Raw genomic sequence first — 24,588 nt, 5'->3', positions numbered from 1 at the left:
ATATGATTCTATCTACATGAAGAAACACAGTTAATCACTGCCGTGCAGGAGCCTGGGTTAGGTAGCATGTGATTGGAGATGTACACAGGCTGTAATTTCACAGTGCACACTTTAGCTAACACTTTCAAGAACCGAATGTTCTGGTAGAAAAACAGTAGCTGTTTAGGTGAATGGAGCTGTTAATCACTTAAAAAGCAAAAGGGGAAATGTTGACTGCCTTGGCAAAATTGGAGCAAGTTTCTGCAGAGAATTAATTTAGGTTTAATTTTAACGTTTTTGCAGTCAGCAATGGTCACTACTTATTAGCATACAGATATGGAAATCTTAAGGTTTTTCCCCTCTGGAGTAAGCTTAAATTAGAGAAACTAAGATTTAAGATGACAGTTTAAAAAAAAACTGATTTGTTCAGTACTGCATCTTATTATCTAACCTATTCTTACTTATAAATAGATACCTGTCCAATTCTGTGCTGTGCAATGATTTGTGTAGAATATCTTTTATATAGTTCCTGTTCCATTTACTGCTTTCACTATCAATAACTCTTTTGGTTCAAAATTTTATTTTCTATAAATTTATTTTGCATTTGGTTTGTATGTACTTGTTTTGATTTTGCTTGCTAATCGCTATTCCTGATTTACAGTGCACAGTATACTTCATTTATTTTGCTGCCACCAAGAAGTACAAACATACGTTGTGCATTCTATAATTAATTTTGGTCTCATGCTAGTGTTTACTCTGTTCTGATTAATGACTTTTTTTAATCATTCATGGGATGTGGGCGACGCTGGCCAGGCCAGCATTTATTGCCCATTCCTAACTGCCCATTGAGAAGGTGGTGGTGAGCTGCCTTCTTGAACCGCTGCAGTCCATTTGGGGTAGGTAGACCCACAGTGCTGTTAGGAAGGGAGTTCCAGGATTTTGACCCAGTGACAGTGAAGGAACGGTGATATAGTTCCAAGTCAGGATGGTGTGTGACTTGGAGGGGAACTTGCAAGTGGTGTTGTTCCCATGTATTTGCTGCCCTTGTCCTTCTAGTTGATAGAGGTCGCGGGTTTGGAAGGTGCTGTCTAAGGAGCCTTGGTGCATTGCTGCAGTGCATCTTGTAGATGGTACACACTGCTGCCACTGTGTGTCGGTGGTGGAGGGAGTAAATGTTTGTAGATGGGGTGCCAATCAAGCGGGCTGCTTTGTCCTGGATGGTGTCAAGCTCCTTGAGTGTTGTTGGAGCTGCACCCATCCAGGCAAGTGGAGAGTATTCCATCACACTCCTGACTTGTGCCTTGTAGATGGTGGACAGGCTTTGGGGAGTCAGGAGGTGAGTTACTCGCCTCAGGATTCCTAGCCTCTGACCTGCTCTTGTAGCCACGGTATTTATATGGCTACTGCAGTTCAGTTTCTGGTCAATGGTAGCCCCTAGGATGTTGATAGTGGGGGATTCAGCGATGGTAATGCCATTGAATGTTAAGGGGAGATGGTTAGATTCTCTCTTGTTGGAGATGGTCATTGCCTGGCACTTGTGTGGCACGAATGTTACTTGCCACATATCAGCCCAAGCCTGGATATTGTCCAGGTCTTGCTGCATTTCCACACGGACTGCTTCAGTATCTGAGGAATCACGAATGGTGCTGAACATTGTGCAATCATCAGTGAACATCCCCACTTCTGATATTATGATTGAAGGAAGGTCGTTGATGAAGCAGCTGAAGATGGTTGGGCCTAGAACACTACCCTGAGGAACTCGTGCAGTGATGTCCTGGAGCTCAGATGATTGACCTCCAACAACCACAACCATCTTCCTTTGCGCTAGGTATGACTCCAGCCAGCGGAGGGTTTTCCCCCTGATTCCCATTGACCTCAGTTTTGCTAGGGCACCTTGATGCCATACTCGGTCAAATGCTGCCTTGATGTCAAGGGCAGTCACTCTCACCTCACTCTTGAGTTCAGCCCTTTTGTCCATGTTTGAACAAAGGCTGTAATGAGGTCAGGAGCTGAGTGGCGGAACCCAAACTGAGCGTCACTGAGCAGGTTATTGCTAAGCAAGTGCTGCTTGATGGCACTGTTGATGACACCTTCCATCACTTTACTGATGATTGAGAGTAGGCTGATGGGGCAGTAATTGGCCAGGTTGAATTTGTCCTGCTTTTTGTTTACAGGACATACCTGGGCAATTTTCCACATTGCAGGGTAGGTGCCAGTGTTGTAGCTGTACTGGAACAGCTTGGCTAGGGGCGCAGCAAGTTCTGGAGCACAGGTCTTCAGTACTTCTTCTTTCTTTTGGGCCTCCTTATCTCGAGAGACAATGGATACGCGCCTGGAGGTGGTCAGTGGTTATGGAGTGACCTCTCCATGGCGCATGCCTGGGCAAATTTATGGAGGTTGAGAGTTGCCCAGTCGTCAAAACCCCCCTCTCGGCCTTACTATTGCTGGAATATTGTCAGGGCCCATAGCTTTTACAGTATTCAGTGCCTTCAGTCGTTTCTTGATATCACGCAGAGTGAATCGAATTGGCTGAAGTCTGGCATCTGTGATGCTGGGGACTTCAGGAGGAGGCTGAGATGGATCATCAACTCGGCACTTCTGGCTGAAGATTGTTGCAAATGCTTCTGCCTTATCTTTCGCACTGATGTGCTGGGCTTCCCCATCATTGAGGATAGGGATATTTGTGGAGCCACCTCCTCCAGTTAGTTGTTTAATTGTCCACCACCATTCACAACAGGATGTGGCAGGACTTGCAGAGCTTAGATCTGATCAGTTGGTTATGGGATCGCTTAGCTCTGTCTACCGCATGCTGCTGACGTAGTTTGGCACGCAGATAGTCCTATGTTGTAGCTTCACCAGGTTGACACCTTATTTTGAGGTATGCCTGTTGCTGCTCCTGGCATGCCCTCCTGCATTGTTCATTGAACCAGGGTTGGTCTCCTGGCTTGATGGTAATGGTAGAGTGGGGGATATGCCGGGCATTGAGGTTACAGATTGTGGTTGAGTACAATTCTGCTGCTGCTGATGGCCCACAGCGTCTCATGGATGCCCAGTTTTGCATTGCTAGATCTGTTCGAAATCTATCCCATTTAGCACAGTGATAGTGCCACACAACGCGATGGATGGTATCCTCAATGTGAAGGCGGGACTTGGTCTCCAAAAGGATTGTGCGGTGGTCACTCCTACCAATACAGTCATGGACAGAAGCATCTGCAGCAGGCAGATTGGTGAGGACGAGGTCAAGTATGTTTTTCCCTCGTGTTGGTTCTCCCACCACCTGCCGCAGACCCAGTCTAGCAGCTATATCCTTTAGGACTCGGCCAGCTCGGTCAGTAGTGGTGCTACCGAGCCACTCGTGGTGATGGACATTGAAGTCCCCCACCCAGAGTACATTTTGTGCCCTTGCCACCCTCAGTGCTTCCTCCAAGTGGTGTTCAACATGGTGGAGTACTGAGTCATCAGCTGAGGGAGGGCGGTAGGTGGTAATCAGTAGGAGGTTACCTTGCCCATGTTTGACCTGATGCCATGAGACTTCATGGGGTCCGGAGTCAATGTTGAGGATTCCCAGGGCAACTCCCGCCCTACTGTATACCACTGTGCCACCACCTCTGGTGGGTCAGTCCTGCCGGTGGGACAGGACGTACCCGGGGATGGTGATGGCAGTGTCTGGGACATTGTCTGTAAGGTATGATTCTGTAAGTATGACTATGTCAGGCTGTTGCTTGACTAGTCTGTGGGACAGCTCTCCCAACTTTGGCACAAGCCCCCAGATGTTAGTAAGGAGGACTTTGCAGGGTCGACTGGGCTGGGTTTACCATTGTCATTTCTAGTGCCTAGGTCGATGCCGGGTGGTCTGTCTGGTTTCATTCCTTTTTTTAACTTCGTAGTGGTTAGGTGCAACTGAGTGGCTTGCTCGGCCATTTCAGAGGAACATGTAAGAGTTAACCACATTGCTGTGGGTCTGGACTCACATGCAGGCCAGACCAGGTAAGGACAGCAGATTTCCTTCCCTAAAGGACATTAGTGAACCAGATGGGTTTTACAACAATCGACAATGGTTTCATGGCCATCATTAGACTAGCTTTTAATTCCAGATTTATTAATTAAATTCAAATTCCACCTTCTGCTGTGGTGGGATTCGAACCCATGTCCCCAGAGAAATACCCTGGGTCTCTGGGTTACTAGTCCAGTGACAATACCACTACGCCACCGCCTACCCTACTTAATTCTAATATACCCTTTCTGAAATGAAATTGTTATTTATATGCGTATTTTTCTATAAATATATATCAAATAATGTGTGTGTATATATTTAATCCCTCTAGCTTGGAGATTTTCTTGTTAAAGAAGAATAAAGGAGTGATGTGGCCACAACTCATCATTGGTGACAGAAGAGGCGAATTCATCAGGGACCCTGATCAGGCTTCTCAAATAAATGAGTGTTTGCTCAACCTAACCTCTGAAGAACTGGTAAGTAAATCTCTTTAAAAAGGTTCTGCAATTCGCCTGTGAGTGGTCAAGTTAATATAATAAAATGATGTGACTCTGTCTCTCTTTGTGAGGAAGGGCATTATACTCCTGGTTTTGAACTGGTGCTTTTTGCAACACTGCTTTTAAAATACGATCTCTGCTGCCTTTAGTTTTGACTCTTGACATTTAGACATTTATAGTTTATTTTAAACATTGATTTTATGCATGTTTAATTTACTAATGAAGAGAAGTCAAAGGAAAGGGCAAGCTTATTTATTATGAGTTTGGATTACATGGGACAATTGGAACTATCAGAACCTCATTAACAGTCCATTAATAGTCTTACATGCATTTATTGAGATGCTGTAGAGCTCCTCTAACCTGAAACTAATCAGCACAAATTGTTAATTTTTTTTTGGCCAATATTTAACCCACAATCAACACGACCAAAAAAAGCGGAGGATATGAATGGTACCATGTCAATAAAGCTCCTTTATTCATTCATATTGTTGGAGTAAGACACTCTCTTTTATGTTCTTCCCAAAAGTAAGGATATTGTGCTTTCTTAACAGTCACCACATTCTGACGTTAGCAGTGTTGTATTTTCAGTTTATGCTGAGTTTTGACTCTAAATCCGTTCTACAGTGCCCACTAAACTTTGGCTTCAAGATCTGTATCATCTATGAGATGCCCTCTTCTGTGAAAGAGTTCCTGCCCACTGCCTCCAATGCAATATCACTTATGACATCTCCAATAACAAAATTGGAAGATGACCATTTCCAGGGTTTGAAGAATTGATCAAGATATGAAAGGCTAAGGTTTTACTTTGCATTAACGCCCCACAGTTATAGTGCAAATTCAGCCTAAATCCAGAGTTGGTGCCTGATTTGACTCCTGAGTGCGACTTGCCAGAGCTTGGCCCCTAACTATGCTCATTAAATAAACATGCATTCAAGTTGCTTGACTCGAGACACTAGGTAGCAAAAGAAATTTTAAGTAACACGTAAGCTTTGTGTCTGCATGAACATAGACGCCGATTTGCTTTTTGATTGTTCCATGTGGTTAGCAGGAGCTAATGAGATGCAAGAAGAAACATATAGCCTCGCCACTGCAGTTCCACACCAAAACCTGGTTTGCCTCCAGTACTTGTTAGCCTGTGACTCCATTTTTGAGCAGTCTGAGCCCGAATCAGAGTCAAAATCAGCTAATGTGTAATTTATCCTGCTTTGGCTATCAATGTTGAAAAGTTCCTGGTAAGATATATGCTCAAGATTGGTTCCTACTAGAACAAGATCTGGAAACCAAAAATATAATGAAGAGTAGTCAGCACAGATTTCAAAAAGGAAGGTCATGCTTGACCAGCCTTATTGAATTCTTTGCCCTTATCCATGTTTTGTTACTTCAATGTAGTAGACGTGATGTACTTGAATTTTCAAAAGACCTTCAATAATATCACAAAGTAAACTCATGACTAAGGTCATACTTATGAGGAGTCAAGGGGACAAGTAGCAGAATGGATATCTACAAAACAGAAAACAGAATAGAGGTTAAAGGTAGTTACTCAGACTGGTGGAAGGTGTGATCCATAGGGATCAGTGATGGAACCGCTGTTGTTCATTTACATAAAACGTTTGGAATCGGAAGTACAGTTTCAAAATTTACCCACCCTGAGTCCTTCATTGTGACCTAACTGAAATCAGTTTTCATTAAACTGTAAAATAATGTGAGCATTCAAAAAAAATATTGTTACAGAATGTCTAAGATGCATTTTGAAATCTTATTCCATTGTGCAAAGAAGTGAGGACTGCCCAGAGTGGTACTGAGCAGTACAGACCTGGAAGGTCCCAGGTTCAATCCCTGGTCTGAACTTAGCTAACTGACCTAAACCTGGATAGATTTGGCAAAGATACAATTGGGCTGCATCTCCTTGGATTAGAGGGAAAAGAGGTAGGCTGTGGTTCCAGCCTCTGATCACTGTCCAATTATCAATGCTGGGAAGTTCATAAGTGTGGACCTTTGTTGAGGATATGGGGCTGGATTTTACCAGCCCTCCGATGTCAGAGGTCATGGCGGGGGGGCTGGAAAATACCTCCAGGAGAGGCCCGCCATGGGCCTCGGCTCCAGGAAGGCCCCGCCCCATATTACTGTCAGAGGTGAGGCCTCGTGGCGGCCCATCCTCCGCTCGGCGAGGGAAACTTAATTTAAATATTTAAATAAATGGTATTGAATGAAGAAATACTTGCCTCATTGCGACGGCTGTCTGGTTCCAATATTCTGGCCGGTTGCCGGAACGCCCGCAACTTCAGATCTCCGTTCAGAAATCCGAGGCGGAACACTGGTGGGGTGGGAAGGGTGGAGTGAAGTTTTCAGGGCAGCGTGGGGGGTAACGGGGAAAACTCTTGCTATTTGGTTGAGGGGATGATGGGAAGAAGTTGAGGGTCAAAGTTAATAAAATTCGTTGTGGCGGGGGGGGAGGTTCAGGATCAGAAGAAATTATTTTGGGGGGAGACAGCAATAATAAAGTGATTAGTCATTGGGGGTGTGGGAGAGGGGATTGAAACTGTGAATAAATTTTTATGTTTAATTTTCACTTCCCTTTCATTTTAAATATTGAAATGATGCAGAAGGGCCTGAAGCCCTTCAAAAATGGCCCTGCGCGGTGGCGCCGGACACCGTTGCCGGGGACAGAGCACCCACCCCCTCCATGTCATCAGGGGTAGGCGTTCTGCCGCCTCCATGTAAATGACCTGCTGCGCTAAATATCGTGGCGGCTCCGCAGCGCACATCTTGCACGTGCGAGCTGGAAACATTCAGCCCATGGTTGAGTTGTGATGTCTCCTGTAGTTGAGGGGTCTACTAATACTCCCTGCAGGGGTTCGCATATGAAAACTGGCTGCACTGCTTGAAGAATTGTACCCAGCGTGAGTCCGCACTATCAGGAGTGGAGGGAGAAAATAGAACAGTAGGGGATTATGTAGGCACACAAAAATGACCCTGGTGCCTAAATGCTTTTCATTGTTTGCTCCCATGTCATTCACAGAATGCAGATCCTGAAAAAGGCAAGCCACCCTGCAACGCTAATGAGCTGGAAGAGTGTGACCGCTTCCCTGATGATACTGCCAGTTTAACTCGATTCGATGCCAACACGTTGAAAGCTACTCATGTGGTAAGAGGCAATTCTTGGTTGAACAAAAGATAGACTATCTGGAAAGTGTTGTAGCTGCCTTGTTAGTTTTGTTTGACTGAATCAGTTGTAGCAGTTGTTGACATTCTGTGTGTATTTTGCAAATAAGCATCTGTTTCGTGTGACTGCCTATGTTTTGATCTTTGAAATTATCATTGATAAGTCATGTATAAAATCTCAAAATGAAACACAAACAGAATGCACCACGATCAGCAAGTTCAGAACAGGAGGAGGCTTTTCAGACAATGTGCCAGGCCCAGCTCCAATGTCAGTCCTTGCTCTTTCTGTGAAAGGCTTTGCAATTCTCCCTCACGTCTTTGAAAAGATGCCAGCTCCAGAATGCATGATGAAAACAGAAAAAGACAGGGTAGGATTTAGCAGGTGTTAGAACTCAGATAGCCAGGCAGTGAAGGATCAAATAAAAACAAAATACTGTAGATACTGGAAATCTGAAATAAAAACAAAAAATGCTGAAAATACTCAGCAGGTCTAGCAGCATCTGTGGAGAGAGAAACAGAGTTAACGTTTCAGGTCTGTGATCTTTCATCAGAGCTGGATAGAACATTGGAGCCAAGTCTTTTTATACTTAAAGCTTTTATTTACAGAGACACATTACATATTGTGCACCAAGCAACAACCATAGTTTCAGCCTGCACCGATAATATCATAGGTTATAGCATAAAAGGAGGCATTCGGCCTGTTGTGTCCATACCAGTTCTCTTCAAGAGCAAATCTGCTAGTCCCACTTTGCTGTGCTTTCCCCTTAGCCCTGCAAATTTTCCCTCTTCAGGTGCTTAACCAATTCTCTTTTGAAAGCCACAATTGAACCTGCCTCCAATGCACTCTCAGGCAGTGTATTCCAGATCCTAATCACTCGCTGCATAAAAAGGTTTTTTCCATATATCGCCTTTGGTTCTTAATGCCTCCACTAATGGGAGCAGTTTCTGTCTGTCTAGATCCCTCATGATTTTGAATACCTCTATCAAATCTCCTGTCAGCTTTCTGTTCTCTAAGGAGAACAGCCCAGCTTCTCCAATCTATCCACATATCTGAAGTCCCTCATCCCTTGAGCCATTCTGGCGGATCCCCATTTAATGTCCACCATGTGGGCATAATTAAACACCCAATTAATGTACAATTAACAGCAGGTGGGATTTTGTTTTAAACTGATAAGAGAAATGTTAAAAATCCAACTGCATCCTGAACAATTTCTCTGTCACTGCCTCTGCTAACCACCTTAGAAATTATTCCAAACACTGTTTGAATAAAGGAATTATTTCATCTAACTTAATCGATTACCAGATGTCCGCTGTTTGTACTTCCTTAGCTTTGAAGTAATAATCTGAGATTACTTTATCTGTAGTTTAATATTTTATATACTTTGATATCTCGCCTTAATTATTGCCTTTCAAGACTGAAGATTAAGCTTCTCTAATCCTTCTCATAGCTCATCCCCTTTACTCTTGGGTTCATTCTTGTAGCTTTTTTGAGTGGTTGATCAAATCCCCATCATTGACGTTGCAGATTTTCAATCTCTCAGATGACCACCTCTTTGTTCCTGTTTCCAGACATTCACTGGCTCCTGCCGGGCTACATTCTGCAGAATTTGCTTTGAGTAAATTTGCAGCTGTGCTCGACTGATTAATCTCCCGAGGTGCAACCTAATCACTGGGGATGCTTTTTCTGGCGAGGAAACTTTGGGTCTGATCTCTGTCTGATTCCTGGCAGGTTGCGTGGTCTACATCAAAAGTCAGAACACATCAGCCTGGGATAAAGGGCTGCATCCAGTGATCAGAACTTTGGGGCAGAAAACCGGCTCTGAGAAAAGAAAGTGAAAGACTTACATTTCAATTCCACCTTTCATGACCTCAGAACATCCCAAAGTGCTTTACAGCCTGTCTTTGGTCTTTTGAAGTGTAGTCACAATTGTAATATAGGAAATCCTGCAGCCAATTTGCTCAGGGCTTGAAGAAAGATCCATCCGTGGTTTACCAGGGAAGTTAAGGATAGTATTAGATTAAAAGAAGATGTTTATAATATTGCAAAGAATAGTGGTAAGCCTGAGAATTGGGAGCAAAGGCGATGAAAAAGTTGATAGAAAAGGAAAAAAAATAGAATGAGAGTAAACTAACCAGGAATATAAAAACAGATTGTAATAAGAACTTTTACGAGTATATAAAAAAAAGGAGAGTAGCTAAAGTAAACGTTGGTCTCTTACAGGCAGAGACAGGAGAAATTATGATGAGGAATGAGGAAATGGCAAAGACGTTGAACAAGTATTTTGTGTTTGTCCTCACAGTAGAAGACACAAGTTACATACCAGAAATAGAGGGTAATCAAAGGGCTAATAAGAACGAGGAACTTAAGGTAATTAATATCCGCAGAAAAAAAGTATTAGAGAGACTTAAGGGACTAAAGGCTGACAAATTGCCAGGACCTGATGGCCTGCATCCTAAGGTTCTAAAAGAGATAGTTGCAGAGATAGTGGATGCACTGGTTATGATTTTCCAAAATTCCCTAGATTCTGGAACGGTTTCAGCGAATTGGAAGTTAGCAAATGTAACACCGCTATTCAAGAAATGAGGGAGAGAGAAAATGTGGAACTACAGGCCAGTTAACCTGACATCAGTCATTGGGAAAATGCTGGAATCTGTTATTAAGGAAGTCTTTAACAATATACTTAGAAAATCATAATATGATCATAAGAGTCAACATGGTTTTACGAAAGGGAAATCATTTTTTATTTATTAAATCAAATAATGTCAAATTTATTAGAGTTTTTTGTGGATGGAACTAGTAGGGTAGATAAAGGGGAGCCACTGGATTTCCAAAAGGCATTCGATAGGGTGCCGCACACAAGATAATATATTAGCATGGATAGAGGATTGGTTAACAGACAGGAAGCAGAGAGTAGGGATAGCTGGGGCATTTTCAAGTTGGCAGGCAGTAACTAGTGGAGTGCCACAAGGATCATTACAGGGGCCTCAGCTATTTACAATCTATATTAATGACTTAAACGAAGAGACAGAGAGTAATGTATCTAAGTTTGCTGACAATACACAACTAGATGAGAATGTAAGCTGCGAGGAGGACGCAAAGAAACTGCTGAGATATAGACAGGTTAAGTGAATGGGTACCAAGGTGGCATTTGGAGTATAATATGAGGAAGTGTGAGGTTATTCACTTTGGTAGTAAGAATAGAAAAACAGAATATTTTTAAAAGGCATGAAATTTCTAAATGTTAATGTTTAGAGGGACTTGGGTCTATGTGTACAAGGAACACAAAGTTAGCATGCAGGTACAGCAAGCAATTAGGAAGGCAGATGGCATGCTGGCCTTTATTGCAATGGAATTGGAGTGCTAGAATAAGGAAGTCTTGCTACAATTGTTCAGGGCTGTGGTGAGAGCACACCTGGAGTACTGTGCACAGTTTTGGTCTCCATATTTAAGGAAGGATATACTTGCTTTGGAGGCGGTACAGCAAAGGTCACTGGGATGAGAGGGTTGTCCTATGATGAAAGGCTATGTAAATTGACCCTATACTCTCTGAAGTTTAAAAGAATGAGAAGTGTTATCATTAAAACATACAGAATTCTGAAGGGGCTTGACAGGGTAGACACAGAGAGGTTTTTTCCCCTGACGGGGGAATCTAGAACACAGGGGCACAGTCTCAGGATAAGGGGATGGTCATTAGGACTGAGATGAGAAATCTCTTCACTCAAAGGGTTGTGAATCTTTGGAATTCTCTACCCCAGAGGGTTGTGGATGCTCCATCATTGAATATATTTAAGGCTGAGGTCAAGGTGACCTTGAAGGTAGATCCCAGTGGAGCCATCATCCACCCTCCCTCCAGCTTCGCTATCGGGGGAAGTCGAGGCTTCTTGGTCTACGCTGGGCAGCCCAGAGTTTGCCGCACCTGTGGCAAATCTGGTCACATGGCAGCCAACTGCAGCACGGTTGTTTGCAAGAACTGCAAGGAGGAAGGCCATCAGACCAAGGACTGTAAACAGGCTAAGTGTTGCAACTTGTGCGGTGCGGCAGGCCATCTCTACAAAACCTGCCCCAAACGCTGCCTCAGTTATGCTCAGGCGGCAAGGCCCAAGGGAAAGCCGGGAGATGGTTCGACGAAGGCTTCCGCTGTTGGAAAGGAGACCAGCAACCTTCTCCGCAGTGAGGAACTTCAACCTGAGAAGGAAGGGGAGGCAGCTGAAACCAGCGACCCAGCGCCTGGAAACCCCTCCTCCACAGACAGAATCAATGGAGGAGGAGGCAGCAGATGAACAAACAGGTCAGTGGCAAGTGGTCCAGAGGAAAACCGCAAAGAAAAAACACCCCAAAGCGCAACAGGCCACCACCCAAACCAGTGGCAAGAGGAGGCTATCTTCTGAATCAGACTGCAACAACTCCTCTTCACTGGACGGAGGAATGCTGGAACGACAGCCCCTTCAAAAGAGGCGGCAGAACTCCGAGATGGATGATAAAGCATCCCAGCCCCCGGGCACTGGAAGCTGTGATGGGCCTGGCGTGCCCCAACCCCAATGCGCCACACGTAACGACGTGGCCAACGCATCTCAGCTCCGGGACACCGGGAGCAAAGACACGTCTGGCGCACCTGAGCTCCGGGAAGCCGGGAGCAGTGATGTTTCCGAGGAGGAACAGATGGAAGCAGCTGAGGACAACCCAATCCCCTCTGCCTACAAGACCCCCCCCCGATGTCACCCGAGCGGAACAAACTGCATGAAAAAGCAGGAGGGGTTTCTGAGCCCAACCCACGTGAAACTGCTTGCACACACGATGGGTATGCAGGAACATCCTGAAGGACTGGGACTAGCAAGGACAAATGGTATGGGAAGCAACAAATAACGTTTTTAAAAAATGGGTGTAAGAATTGCTTCCATTAATGTGCATAGCATTAAATCTACTACGCGATGTGTTTCAACCTTGGATTACCTTGCCAAGGTCAAAGCTGACCTACTGTTCTGCAGGAGTGTGGAATACCACACCTCAGCACCTACAGGCAGTGGTCACGATGGTGGTCCCACGGGCCATCGATCTGGTCGGGGGGTAATGACTGCCGTTCCTCCGGCCTGGGTATTCTGCTGCGGGGAGGTAACTTCACCATCTCCGAAGTTAAGGAGGTGGTGGGCGGTCGCCTCCTCGTAGCAGACGTGATGTACAACAACGCTCCGCTCCGGTTGATCAACGTGTACGTCCCGGTACAACGCAGCGAGCGGCTGACCGTCTTCCAGCAGCTCCCACTGCTGCTGGCGACGTCCAGGCCGGTCATCCTAGGCGGTGACTTCAACTGCATCATTGATGCAGCTGGACGATCCGGCAGTGACGACAACAAACTGGACGCTACGTCCAGATTCCTAATGGAAACAGTTAAAGATGCCAAACTGCACGACGTCTTCAGCAAACCTGCAGACGGAGCGCAGCGCAGATACACATGGTCAAGATCGGACGGGTCTGCCCGTTCCAGGATTGACTTCCTGTTTGTGTCCCGTGCTGTCACGGTCGGATCCACTGACGTCAAGCCGGTGTTCTTCTCCGACCACTGCCTCTTACTGGCCGACTGTCACTTACAGGACGACCAGCGGGTTGACAGAGGGACGTGGAAGCTCAATGCTACACTGCTGACCCCAGAGAACGTTGAGGAACTCAAAAGGGATTACAAAGGTTGGAGGACCGTGAAACCCCTCTTTGAGTCTCCAGTTCACTGGTGGGAAGCGATCAAGGAGAACATCAAGAGGTTCTTCATCCACAAAGGTGTTCAGAGGGCGAGAGAGAGACAGAGGGAAATGTCCCGACTCCAGAAAATTATGCAAAATCTACTCCGGTTGCAGTCAATGGGGGTCGAGGTCAAAGAGGACCTCCAAGAGGTGAAGAGCCAGCAGGCCTTGCTCTTTGCCAAGGAAGCCTCCAAGATCATCTTCCGGTCCAGAGTCCACTCCATCGAGCAGGATGAGATGTGCTCGCGTTACTTCTTCCAAAAGGTACACAGAGAGAGCTCTGTTATCAGCAGCCTGAAGGAAGAAGATGGCTCGGTAACGTCTTCGCAGTCCGACATACTAAGGATCAGCAAATCCTTTTATGCTGGGCTGTATGACACGAAGCCCACAGACAGCAGAGCTTCCCAGTCCTTCCTGTCATCTATCACAGAGGTCTTAGATGACAGCAGGAGGGAGAGATTGGACAAGCCGCTAACTCTGGACGAGCTGACAAAGGCCGTCGAGTCCTTCGAGACGAGTAAAACTCCCGGGGGCGACGGCTTACCGGTCGAGTTGTACTCAGCCCTGTGGGACTGGGTCGGCCCGGACCTGCTGGAAGTATACGAGAGTATGCTCCTGGCCGGCAGCATGTCAGAATCCATCATCACCCTCATTTACAAGCAGAAGGGGGAGAGGGCAGAAATCAGAAATTGGCGGCCCATCTCACTGCTTAATGTTGACTACAAGATTCTGTCCAAAGTCATAGCCAGTCGAGTCAAATCTGCTCTGGAGTTGGTGATTCACCCCGATCAGACCTGTACTGTACCCGGCAGGAAGATCTCTGATAGTCTCGCGCTACTCAGGGATACGATCGCCTACGTACGGGACAGGAGGGTGGACACCTGCCTCATCATCCTGGACCAGGAGAAGGCTTTTGACAGGATATCGCACACCTACATGATGGATGTGCTTTCCAAAATGGGGTTTGGGGAGGGAATCTGCAATTGGATCCAACTGCTCTACACAAACATCAGTAGCGCAGTCTCAATCAACGGGTGGGAATCGGAAAGTTTCCCGATCAAATCTGGAGTCAGACAGGGCTGTCCTCTGTCCCCGGTCTTGTTTGTTTGCTGTATTGAACCCTTTGCTGAGTCTATTAGGAAGGATGCGAGCATAAGAGGGATGACAATCCCAGGCAGCGGAGGCACTCAGGTCAAAACCTCCCTGTACATGGATGACGTCACCGTCTTCTGCTTGGATCCGCTGTCCGTGCGCAGACTGATGAGCATCTGCGACCAGTTCGAACTGGCCTCGGGAGCCAAAGTTAACCACGGCAAGAGCGAGGCCATGTTCTTTGGGAACTGGGCTGACCGATCCTTTGTCCCCTTCACCGTCAGGTCAGATTACCTGAAGGTGCTGGGGATATGGTTCAGAAGGGCCGGGGCGTGCACCAAAACATGGGAGGAGCGAGTAGCCAAGGTACGACAAAAGTTGGGCATGTGGGGACAGCGATCTCTCTCCATTGTGGATAAGAACCTGGTCATCAGGTGCGAGGCGCTCACGTTGTTGCTATACGTGGCGCAGGTCTGGCCCATACCCCACTCCTGCACTGTGGCAGTCACCGAGCCATTTTCCGCTTCGTCTGGGGATCTAAAATGGACCGGGTCCGGAGGGACACAATGTTCAAATCTCTGGACAAGGGCGGGAAAAATGTACCCGACGTGGCCCTCATCCTGATGACCACGTGTGCGGCTGCATCAAACTGTGTGTAGACCTCCAGTACGCAAACTCCCAGTGCCACTACGTGCTGAGGTTCTATCTGTCCCCGGTGTTGCGAAGGATGGGCCTGGGCACATTGCCGCGGAACGCTCCATGCAGTTGGGCCGTGCCGTACCACCTATCCTTCGTGGAGCAGTTTCTGCGGGAAAACACCTTTGACCACCAATCCATCAGGCAGTGGTCTGCACGGAATGTCCTCAAGGCCCTACGGGAAAAGGAGACGGTGGATCCTGTCGGATGGTTCCCCGAGCAGACCGTCAAAGTCATTTGGCGGAATGCCTCATCACCAGAACTTTCAAACAAGCACCAAGACGTAGCTTGGCTGGTGGTGAGAAGGGCCCTCCCCGTCAGATCCTTCATGCACACCTGAAGTCTCGCCCCCTCCGCACAGTGCCCCCGCGTTGGCTGTGGTGGGGAAGAGACGGTCGCCCACCTCCTCCTGGAATGTGTCTTTGCAAAGCAGGTGTGGAAAGAGATGCAGTGGTTTTTGTCGAGGTTCATCCCAAGCAGCTCTGTAACACAGGAGTCTGTGCTCTACGGGCTGTTCCCAGGGACGCACACTGAGACAAACATCAACTGCTGCTGGAGGACTATCAATTCGGTGAAAGACGCCCTTTGGTCTGCCCGAAACTTGCTGGTCTTCCAGAGCAAAGAGTTGTGCACCACCGAATGTTGCAGACTGGCACATTCCAAGGTCCAGGACTACGTGCTGAGGGACGCACTAAAGCTTGGGGCAGCCGCAGCAAAGACTCAATGGGGAAAGACCACAGTGTAAGGTCCCCCCACCAAGCTGAACTGAGGGGCTGGATCCATGGGAAACCCCTCGAGCTGCATCGTTAATATTTTCATTTGCTGTAAATGTAAAACTGTAATTGGCATGACAATTGTGAAATGGAAGGGTTGTGAAGAAACTCATGATCGTATTGAAGGAAACTGATCTCCCTTGCAATGTTTGTATTTTTTGGTGCTGTTTGAAACTGGCAATGTAATTTTTGCAGATTTTTATGAATAAAGTATATTTTGGAAATTTTTTCAAAAAAAAATTTAAGGCTGAGATAGACAGATTTTTGGTGTCTCAGGGAATCAAGGGATATGGGGAGAGGGCAGGAAAGTGGAGTTGAGGTAGAAGATCAGCCATGATCATATTGAATGGGGAGCAAGCTCAAGGGGCTGCATGGTCTACTCCTGCTCTCATTTGTTATGTTCTTATGTATCACATCTGCATTAGATGATATCTGCTACCCATTTGCTAACCTACATCCTGCTGAGGTCTTTTATAGTCATCCTTACTTTTGTATTGGCAGAAAATTTCAATAGAGTGTGTTGTTGCCTCTTTCACTGCTGCCATTGTCAGGAGCTAGAGCTACTACTGCCACTTCCAATCCTCTCCCACACCTGTAGATAATATCCTTTTGAGTTCTCATACCCCATTTAGTCTGCATGATTTTCTTCGGACTGCATGAGCCTTGCCAGAGACTAACCTGCAAAGTAAACAAAACCATGCCTGTACAATCTGAGGTGCTTACAAAGTCCCTTTGGAAGAAGTTTGAATGTCTGCAGCACCCTCTGGTTCCTGCTGAAAGCAATTGTAAGCTGCTGCAATAGACAAAGGTAAGGCAGAGTCTACCACACTCAGTCTGACTGCACCTGGGCTGGCCTCTCACATTGCCCATCAGCAAGAGCTCCAGCCAGATTAGTAATATTACAAACTTGGCTTTGCACATCTGACAAGTGAGTGAATTTCCCAGTCATCACTGCTTTGAAATTGGTTCAGAAGTTTGGAATGATTGTACTTGCAGGAATCTCCTGTATGCAGTTACTTTTTTTTACCTGACCTGATCCGCAGTATAAACAAGATAGATGTGGTAATAATGGTTATATTAACAGTTTTGTAATGTACATTATTTGTAACGATAGCCAGAAGAAGCTATGATTTGCTTATTTTCCATCTGAAACCGTTTTATGTAATTTGGGAACTGACAAACTTTATGAGCAGAGCCAGTTATTGAGATCCCCTGTAGGATTAGGGAAGTGTGTTTGTAATAACCAATATTGTGTTTTAAAATCCTATATGGCCTAGAGCATATTAGAAATGTTTTGCAAACAAGGTTTAGGAGGAAAATATATTCTAACTAATTTGTGCAGGAAATACGTGATGTACTGTTGGTACCAGCACATTGAGCAGCGCCTTCAGTAATACTATATTTTTAATATTGTTGAAATGATCTCTCTTAATGAGGTGACCCACATCTAATGCCTTGCACTGGTAAGAAAGTGAGTTTGTAGCCAATATTCAGCTAACTGAAGTATGCCTGAGAACACCTGAATATTTGTCAGTGTGCTGGAAATAATGAAGGTTGAAAACTTTATTTTGTTCTTTTTGCCTTGAGATGTCAAATGCCATTATTTATCAACCTGTTCATATTGGCCTGGCATAAAGCAGTTCTCAGGAGCTAATCAATATGTGCATGCAGTAGCATTATGTTATATGGAAGCTAATAAGTTTGGATGCCAGTTATGAAGTTTTGTATGATGGAGCACAGTGAAGCCACATTTCATAGAAATATCACCATACAGAAATTGAAAAATGATTGTTTCAAGCATATTAAGAGTGCTTGATGGAAGCAGTGCAACCAAAACTATTAATGCCTCATCTCGCAAAGGAAGAACCCCTGAATATACAGAATGATACTTATACATTGACGAAATGTAGTGATTCAGTTGTTCAGCTAGATTCCTTGTCAGTTCATTAACACTGTTCTACTTCAGTGAAGCACTTCTGGATGTATATGATATCAAAATGATGCAGCAGCTGAAACCTCTGACGAATTAAAGTGGTTTATTTGAATACTTGTACCTTGTTGGGCACAAATCAATTGCATAAGTGGTGCGGTTCATCGTAATTTAGTTTAAAGTGCCATTTATTTTCTTAATAACTTAAAGTGCTATTTTAAAATTGACTAGTTTTAAGAAGGAGCATTATGAAGTCCACTTTAAACCTAGGACTGCATTGCCATTGATAAAGCACTCTTGGGTCAGAGGGAATTATTCTTTGCAATAGGAGGGCTTGCATCCTTATAGAAGAGTTATAATGGCAATAGTACCTGCGCATTTTGTTCTGTTGTAAGTTTGATATAGCATGCACCACATCTTAAATGTAAAATCTATCCCTTACATTTTAATGCTTGGTTTGAATAACGGTCTGTTCAGTTTTTACCCATTTGCTCATAATACCTGAGAAGCTAGTGAACGATAAAGCTGCTAATCAGGAGCAAAGATCCTGCACAGAATAACCCAGTCAAGTCAGGCAACTAGTTTTCAAGACGAACATGCTGGAACTATCCTTAAAATTAATTTATCAAATTACTTGATATTTTTTTCAAACTGCATTTGCCACTTTTCCTTCCTGTTCAGCCAGTATATAAAGATGAAAGTAACATTTTGTAGTAGTCTTTCATACCTTATAACCTACCAACAAAGGCAAGATGAGGCCATTGACCAGTTTGTTGCAAGGTGCTGAGACAAAGCTCAATATTGTGACTTCGCAGATATCGAACTGTCAGAACAGGTTTTAGAGCTAGTATGAGGGGCATAGATAGGGTAGATCGGAAGAAGAAACTTTTTCCCTTACTGCAGGTGTCAATAACCAGGGGGCAGAGATTTAAGGTAAGGGGCAGGGGGTTTAGAGAGATTTGAGGAAAAATGTTTTCACCTAGAGGATGGTTGTAATCTGGAACACACTGCCTGAAGGGGTGGTAGAGGCAGGAACCCTCACAACATTTAAAAAGTATTTAGGTGAGCACTTGAAACACCATAGCATACAAGGCCATGGGCCAAGTGCTGGAAAATGGGATTAGAATAGATAGGCTTGATGGCTGGCACGGACACTGTGGGCCGAAGGGCCTATTTCTGTGCTGTATGACTCTATGATGATCCTTGTTGAGTCTTCAAGAGGGCTCTCATGTCTATTTATGGCCAGTATAGGAGAAGAACTCTCCTGTGTGTTTCACAGACCCACACAGCCTATCTGAGGTGGATGGGCTGCACCTGTTCATGTTTCCCCATTGCTGTTTCGCCGTCAGGAGATCTGAACACTGCTTGCACTGGCTAATCCGTCACATGTCATTGTAGAAGGACAAAGGCAGTAGCCACATGGGAAAAAGATCACCTCCACACCCCATCCTTCATCGTCACTATGTCAAAATCTTGGAACTCCCCACCTAACACGGACTGCAGTGGTTCAAGAAGGAGACTCACCACCTCCTTCTCAAGAGCAGTTCGGGATGGGCAATATCCCATGAATAAGCTAAAAAAAGAACATGCAATTAGCCACAAGATTAGCCCAACCACGGAAGTTAAATTGAGGTTGTGTTTGAGCTTGTCGAAGCATTTCTTCTGCTGCTCACCTTGCTGTGCTGCAGTTGCTACACAGGTATATCTGAATTCTCCAACCTCTAGAACCGTGCCCTCATCAACCCAGTCTCTACCAGCTGGTGTGCTTGCTGTATTAGTGAATCTTGCAGTGCTGTATCTCTAAAACTAAAACTAAAAACCCGGATCCTACTGAGTGCTCACCTGTAGAGCACAGAGGTCTACAAACAAAAACTCACAAATTACCTCGTCTGGGATCCTTTGTTGAAGCTCACAATAAGTTGAAGAGCTTCCCAGCTGCGTGGAAGCTTACACTCACATCTTGGCCTCATGTTGCGTTGTTCAGTATTGCTGTGAGGAAGAATTCAAAAAGATCATTTTACAGTTTCCTTCTGTATATAACTTTGCACCCAAGCTGAGCTTTGCTTTCCAGACCCTCTCCATCACAAAGATGCTCATCTTCGCTCCTGCCTCAGTCCGTCTCTTACTGAAAAGATTAGATTAGAGATACAGCACTGAAACAGGCCCTTCGGCCCACCGAGTCTGTGCCGAACATCAACCACCCATTTATACTAATCCTACACTAATCCCATATTCCTACCAAACATCCCCACCTGTCCCTGTATTTCCCTACCACCTACCTATACTAGTGACAATTTATAATGGCCAATTTACCTATCAACCTGCAAGTCTTTTGGCTTGTGGGAGGAAACCGGAGCACCCGGAGGAAACCCACGCAGACACAGGGAGAACTTGCAAACTCCACACAGGCAGTACCCGGAATCAAACCCGGGTCCCTTGGGCTGTGAGGCTGTGGTGCTAACCACTGCGCCACTATGCCTAAAGAAAAGGCCCCATGAATTCAGTAGCGGTACTACCATCTGCGCAAATCAATCACAGACCGCCCCTTGCTAAATTGGTGTTCTTTGGGGCTGAACAACAGTTAGTGTGCATGGAATGAGGTAATTCAGTTCTGTAGAGGGACCAGAGAAGCTGCCATTGTTCTCAGAGTAAAGAAGGTTCAGGAAAGATTTAATAGAGGTGTTCAAAATAAGGGTTTTAATAGAGTAGATGGAGAAAAAGCTGTTTCCATTGATAGGGAGGTTGTTAAATAGAGGTCATGGAGTTACAATAATTGTCCAAAAAAAAAGCCAGGGGAGAAATGAGAATTTTTTTATGCAGCGAATTGTTGTGATCTGGAATGCGCTGCCTGAAAGGGTGCTGAAAGCAGATTCAGTAATGACTTTCAAAAGGGAATTGGATAAATACATAAAAAGAAAAGATTTGCAGGGCTACAGGAAAAGAGTAGTGAGAGTGAGACTCCTGTGCTCTGAGATTCTGAGAATGCATACCTATTTCTATCCTATTATAATGGGTAATCATCCACTCTGGTTCATGAAACTCCACACATCGAGTGCTAATGACAAATGAATTACCCTAGTGAGTATCCATAACTAAGACAATCTCTTACAATATTAATGTTTTGTGATCATTCAGTAGTTTGCATATTGCATTAAATCTAGACTTTTTTGAAAAATAACCGTACTTTATCTGTTTCTAAGTTCACAGATGGGTTAGATTGATATTTTTTGTACCAGTTTGTTAATAAACCTGTCAAGTTAGTACTCTCATCTGGTTTTTACTTTCTAGAAGCACCCATATGTCTTATTTTTAAAAATATATATATAGTGTGCCAGCTATTGCTGGGAAGCAGAATGAAATTTAAGTCATATTGCTGTAAGGGCAATTTATAATTTAATCTGTGGAAGACAGATAATGGACTTAACTCTGTGAAGAATTGTGCCTGCATGGAATGCACTTTTTTTAATAGCACATGAAGTATAGTGCTTTGAGGCTGCTCACCAGCCATTGGATTTTCTATCCACACAACTGAATTAAGGAGAATCTAAAAGGTTAAAGGTATCTACTTACTGGTGTTAGTCCTGGCTTCCATCTTCCATGTTTCATACTGTGAAATGGCTTCTCAGAAACCATTAGCAAGCACCTGTTTTGGAATGAAAGGTGTTTTTGTATGATTCAAGCTTCGTTTAAAAGTTAATAGAGTCATCAGGCTGGATTTTACCTCAGGATTTTACCGTAAAAGTCGGTGGCGAACCCGTTTCTGCCTAGCCTGGGGGATCCGTCCCGCATTTTACAGGCCCCCGGGCTTTAACTGTCCCAAGGAGGGACTTCCACCAGCTTGAGGGAGGAAGTCCTGCCTCAGTGAGCTGTCGGCCAATCAGCAGGGTGACAGCTTTTAGTCCCAGCAGTGCCACCGGGAGCAGTGGCCAGTGCTGGGACTGCAGCCCAGCTGACAACATGGAGCCAGAAGTGAAGGTAAGTTGGGCATGCCTCACCAGGGGGATTGGTCGTGCCCTGGTAAGGCTAGGGTGGTTGTTTGGGCGGAGTGGGGGGGGGCGTCTTGGGTCCTGGGAGTGGGTTGGGAGGCAGGGGTGCCCTTCACTCGGGCACCTTGTGCCCGACTGCCATGGCAGGCCCCCCCCCCCCTCCCTCGGTGTGCAGAAAGGCCGACAGCTATTTCTGGGCGGTCTTTCACGTCCCCGGCACGCCCACTTCCCATACGTAAAATACCCATGGAGGCGGGCAAGGGCTGTTAAGTGGCCACTGAAAGACCTTGATTGGCCTCGGGCGGATGGGCCGTTCCCCCTCCACCCCCCCCCCCTCCGACCGCCATAAAGTTGACCGGAGGCAGGAATGGGGCGGGAAGGCCTCCTGGAGCCTCCCGCTCAATTTTACGCTGCCCCCACGCCACTATCTGACCCATTGGGGCGGTGTAAAATTCAGCCCGTAGAGTCAGTACCTAGTAAAAAAGTTTATTTGTTACGTTCCTCGTTTTTGTCAAGCACAAAACGTATCCTGAGTATTTCAAGCATTTGGGGCTGTTTTTCCACATAAGTTTGTGATATAAATGCAAGTTGTTGACTCTTGCCTTGCTTTCAGCTGCCAGGATCTACTCCCTAAAACTCTCAGTGGGTTTGCCACTTGCATGGTAATGATCCCTCTAGATTTTCTTTGTTGTGCGCATCTTACAGGGGACAGCTTGTGAGCAGCCTGCACGGTACCTTCATAATTGCTGCACGGATGTCCAGCTTAAGGGGGATCATTGGTGCATGGTGCCTTTTGTCCTTGCTTTGTATCTGAAATATCTCATTATGAATTATGAACTATCTGCACATGCATTGTATCCTTTAGTTCAACCTGTGTAGCCCCTGTCCCCAGCAAAGCTGCCCAATATCTTCAGCTTGTAGGACAGTTAAAGGTTCCACTAGAGAACGTCACACAGATAGAAAAAAAGAAGTTTTAAACCTGGGGTAAAGCACAAATAAAAGAACAAACCAACCAAGAGTCAAAACATTGTACTGCCCTACACCTTGTCTATTAAGTCATTCTTTGCTAGGCTTTGTGTTTAAAATCTACCTTCTGATATATTTTGTCTTAAATTTGAAAAAAAAAAATCAGTAGGCTGGGAAAATTCCAGTCAGCCTCTGACAATAGGCTTTTACAGAACCTTAATTGACTACCCACCACTTGCTGGTGGGTAGCCCTGACGATTTCCCTTCCCCCCCACCCCCCACCCCCCCAACTCATCCTGTCTCCAGGAAAATGGTCCGGGGCAGGATGCTCCTGGCAAATGGGCATGCTGGCCAATGGCATGAAATTCCATGCCCCTCCTTCCCTGTTCGCCTCCATCGGGACCTAAAAAGCCAGCCCCTGGTGTGTGTTCGGCTGCTTTCAGTTTCCCTTCACTCAGTCATGTCCATTATCTCAAAACTTTTCTAATGTTTCTAAAATCTGCCCTATCCTCAACATTAAATGCTGAATGAAGTCTCAATGGTACAAAATCCAGGAATCCTTCATTAATTTGTTACTAAAAGATTTTTTCCAAATTACTTGTTTCATAGTCTAGTTCCTTTTACTATGCTCGTCAATTATTTTCCCCATTGACAAATACTTTCCTGACTCACATAGAACCATAGAAAAATGACGGCACAGAAGGAGGCCATCCAGCCTGTCGTGGCCGTGCCGGCCGAAAAAACTAGCCACCCAAAAAAACTAACCGCCCAACCTAATCCCACCTTCCAGGACCTGATCCATAGCCTTGCCGGTTACAGCACTTCAGGTGCATGTCCAGGTACCTTTTAAAAGAATTGAGGGTTTCTGCCTCCACCACCATTCCTGGCAGTGGGTGAAAAAGTTTTTCCTCCTGTCCGCTCTAATCCTTCTATGAATCACCTTAAATCTGTGCCCCTGATAATTGACCTCTCTGCTAGGGAAACAGGTCCTTCCTGTCTACTCTATTTAGGCCCCTCATAATTTTGTACACCTCAATTAAGTCACCCCTCAGCCTCCTCTGTTCTCAGGAAAACATCCCTAACCTATCCAATCTTTTCTCATAGCTGCAACTTTCGAGCCCTGGCAACATTCTTGTAAATCTCCTCTGTACTCTTTCCAGAGCAATTATGTCCTTTCTGGAATGTGGTGACCAGAACTGCATGCAATACTCCAACTGTGGCCTAACCAGGTTTTATACAGTTCCAGCATTACATCCCTGCTTTTGAATTCGATACCTCAGCCAATAAAGGAAAGCATTCCATATGTCTTCTTCACCACTCTATCTACCTGTCCTGCCACCTTCAGGGACCTGTGGCCATGCACTCCAAGGTCTCTCACTTCTTCTACCCCTCTCAATATCCTGCTGTTTATTTTGTATTTCTTCGTTTTATTTGCCCTCCCCAAATGCATTACCTCACACTTATCTGGATTGAATTCCATTTGCCACTTTTCCACCCACTCAACCAAACCATTGATCTCTTTCTGGAGTCTAAGGTTATCCTCTTCACTATCTACTACATGGCCAATGTTTGTGTCGCCAGCAAATTTCCTAATCATGCCTCCCAGGTTTAAGTCCAAATCAATATATACCACAAACAGCAAGGGACCCAACACTGAGCCCTGTGGAACGCCATTGGAAACAGCTTTACATTCACAAAAACATCCGTCGACTGCTACCCTTTGTTTCCTGTCATTGAGCCAATTTTGGATCCAACCTGCCACATTCCCCTGTATTCCATG

The 24,588-nt window shown here is 45.3% G+C and overlaps 1 protein-coding gene across 2 annotated transcripts in view; it reads left to right on the top strand.

The window, feature by feature from the left end:
- nudcd1 (NudC domain containing 1) overlaps positions 1-24,588 on the top strand; it is a 137,751-nt gene that overhangs the window by 99,433 nt on the left and 13,730 nt on the right. For both annotated transcript variants that reach the window (XM_068032588.1, XM_068032589.1), the window contains exons 7-8: positions 4,305-4,449; positions 7,490-7,615. In XM_068032588.1, the coding sequence (XP_067888689.1) occupies positions 4,305-4,449; positions 7,490-7,615 (271 nt within the window). The remainder of the gene's footprint in view (positions 1-4,304; positions 4,450-7,489; positions 7,616-24,588) is intronic.

This window comes from Heterodontus francisci, chromosome 5 (assembly GCF_036365525.1).
Source record: "Heterodontus francisci isolate sHetFra1 chromosome 5, sHetFra1.hap1, whole genome shotgun sequence".
NCBI classification, from domain to species: Eukaryota; Metazoa; Chordata; class Chondrichthyes; order Heterodontiformes; family Heterodontidae; genus Heterodontus; species Heterodontus francisci.
Note: the sequence above shows the minus strand (reverse complement) of the source record. Positions and strands in the feature narration are given on the sequence as shown.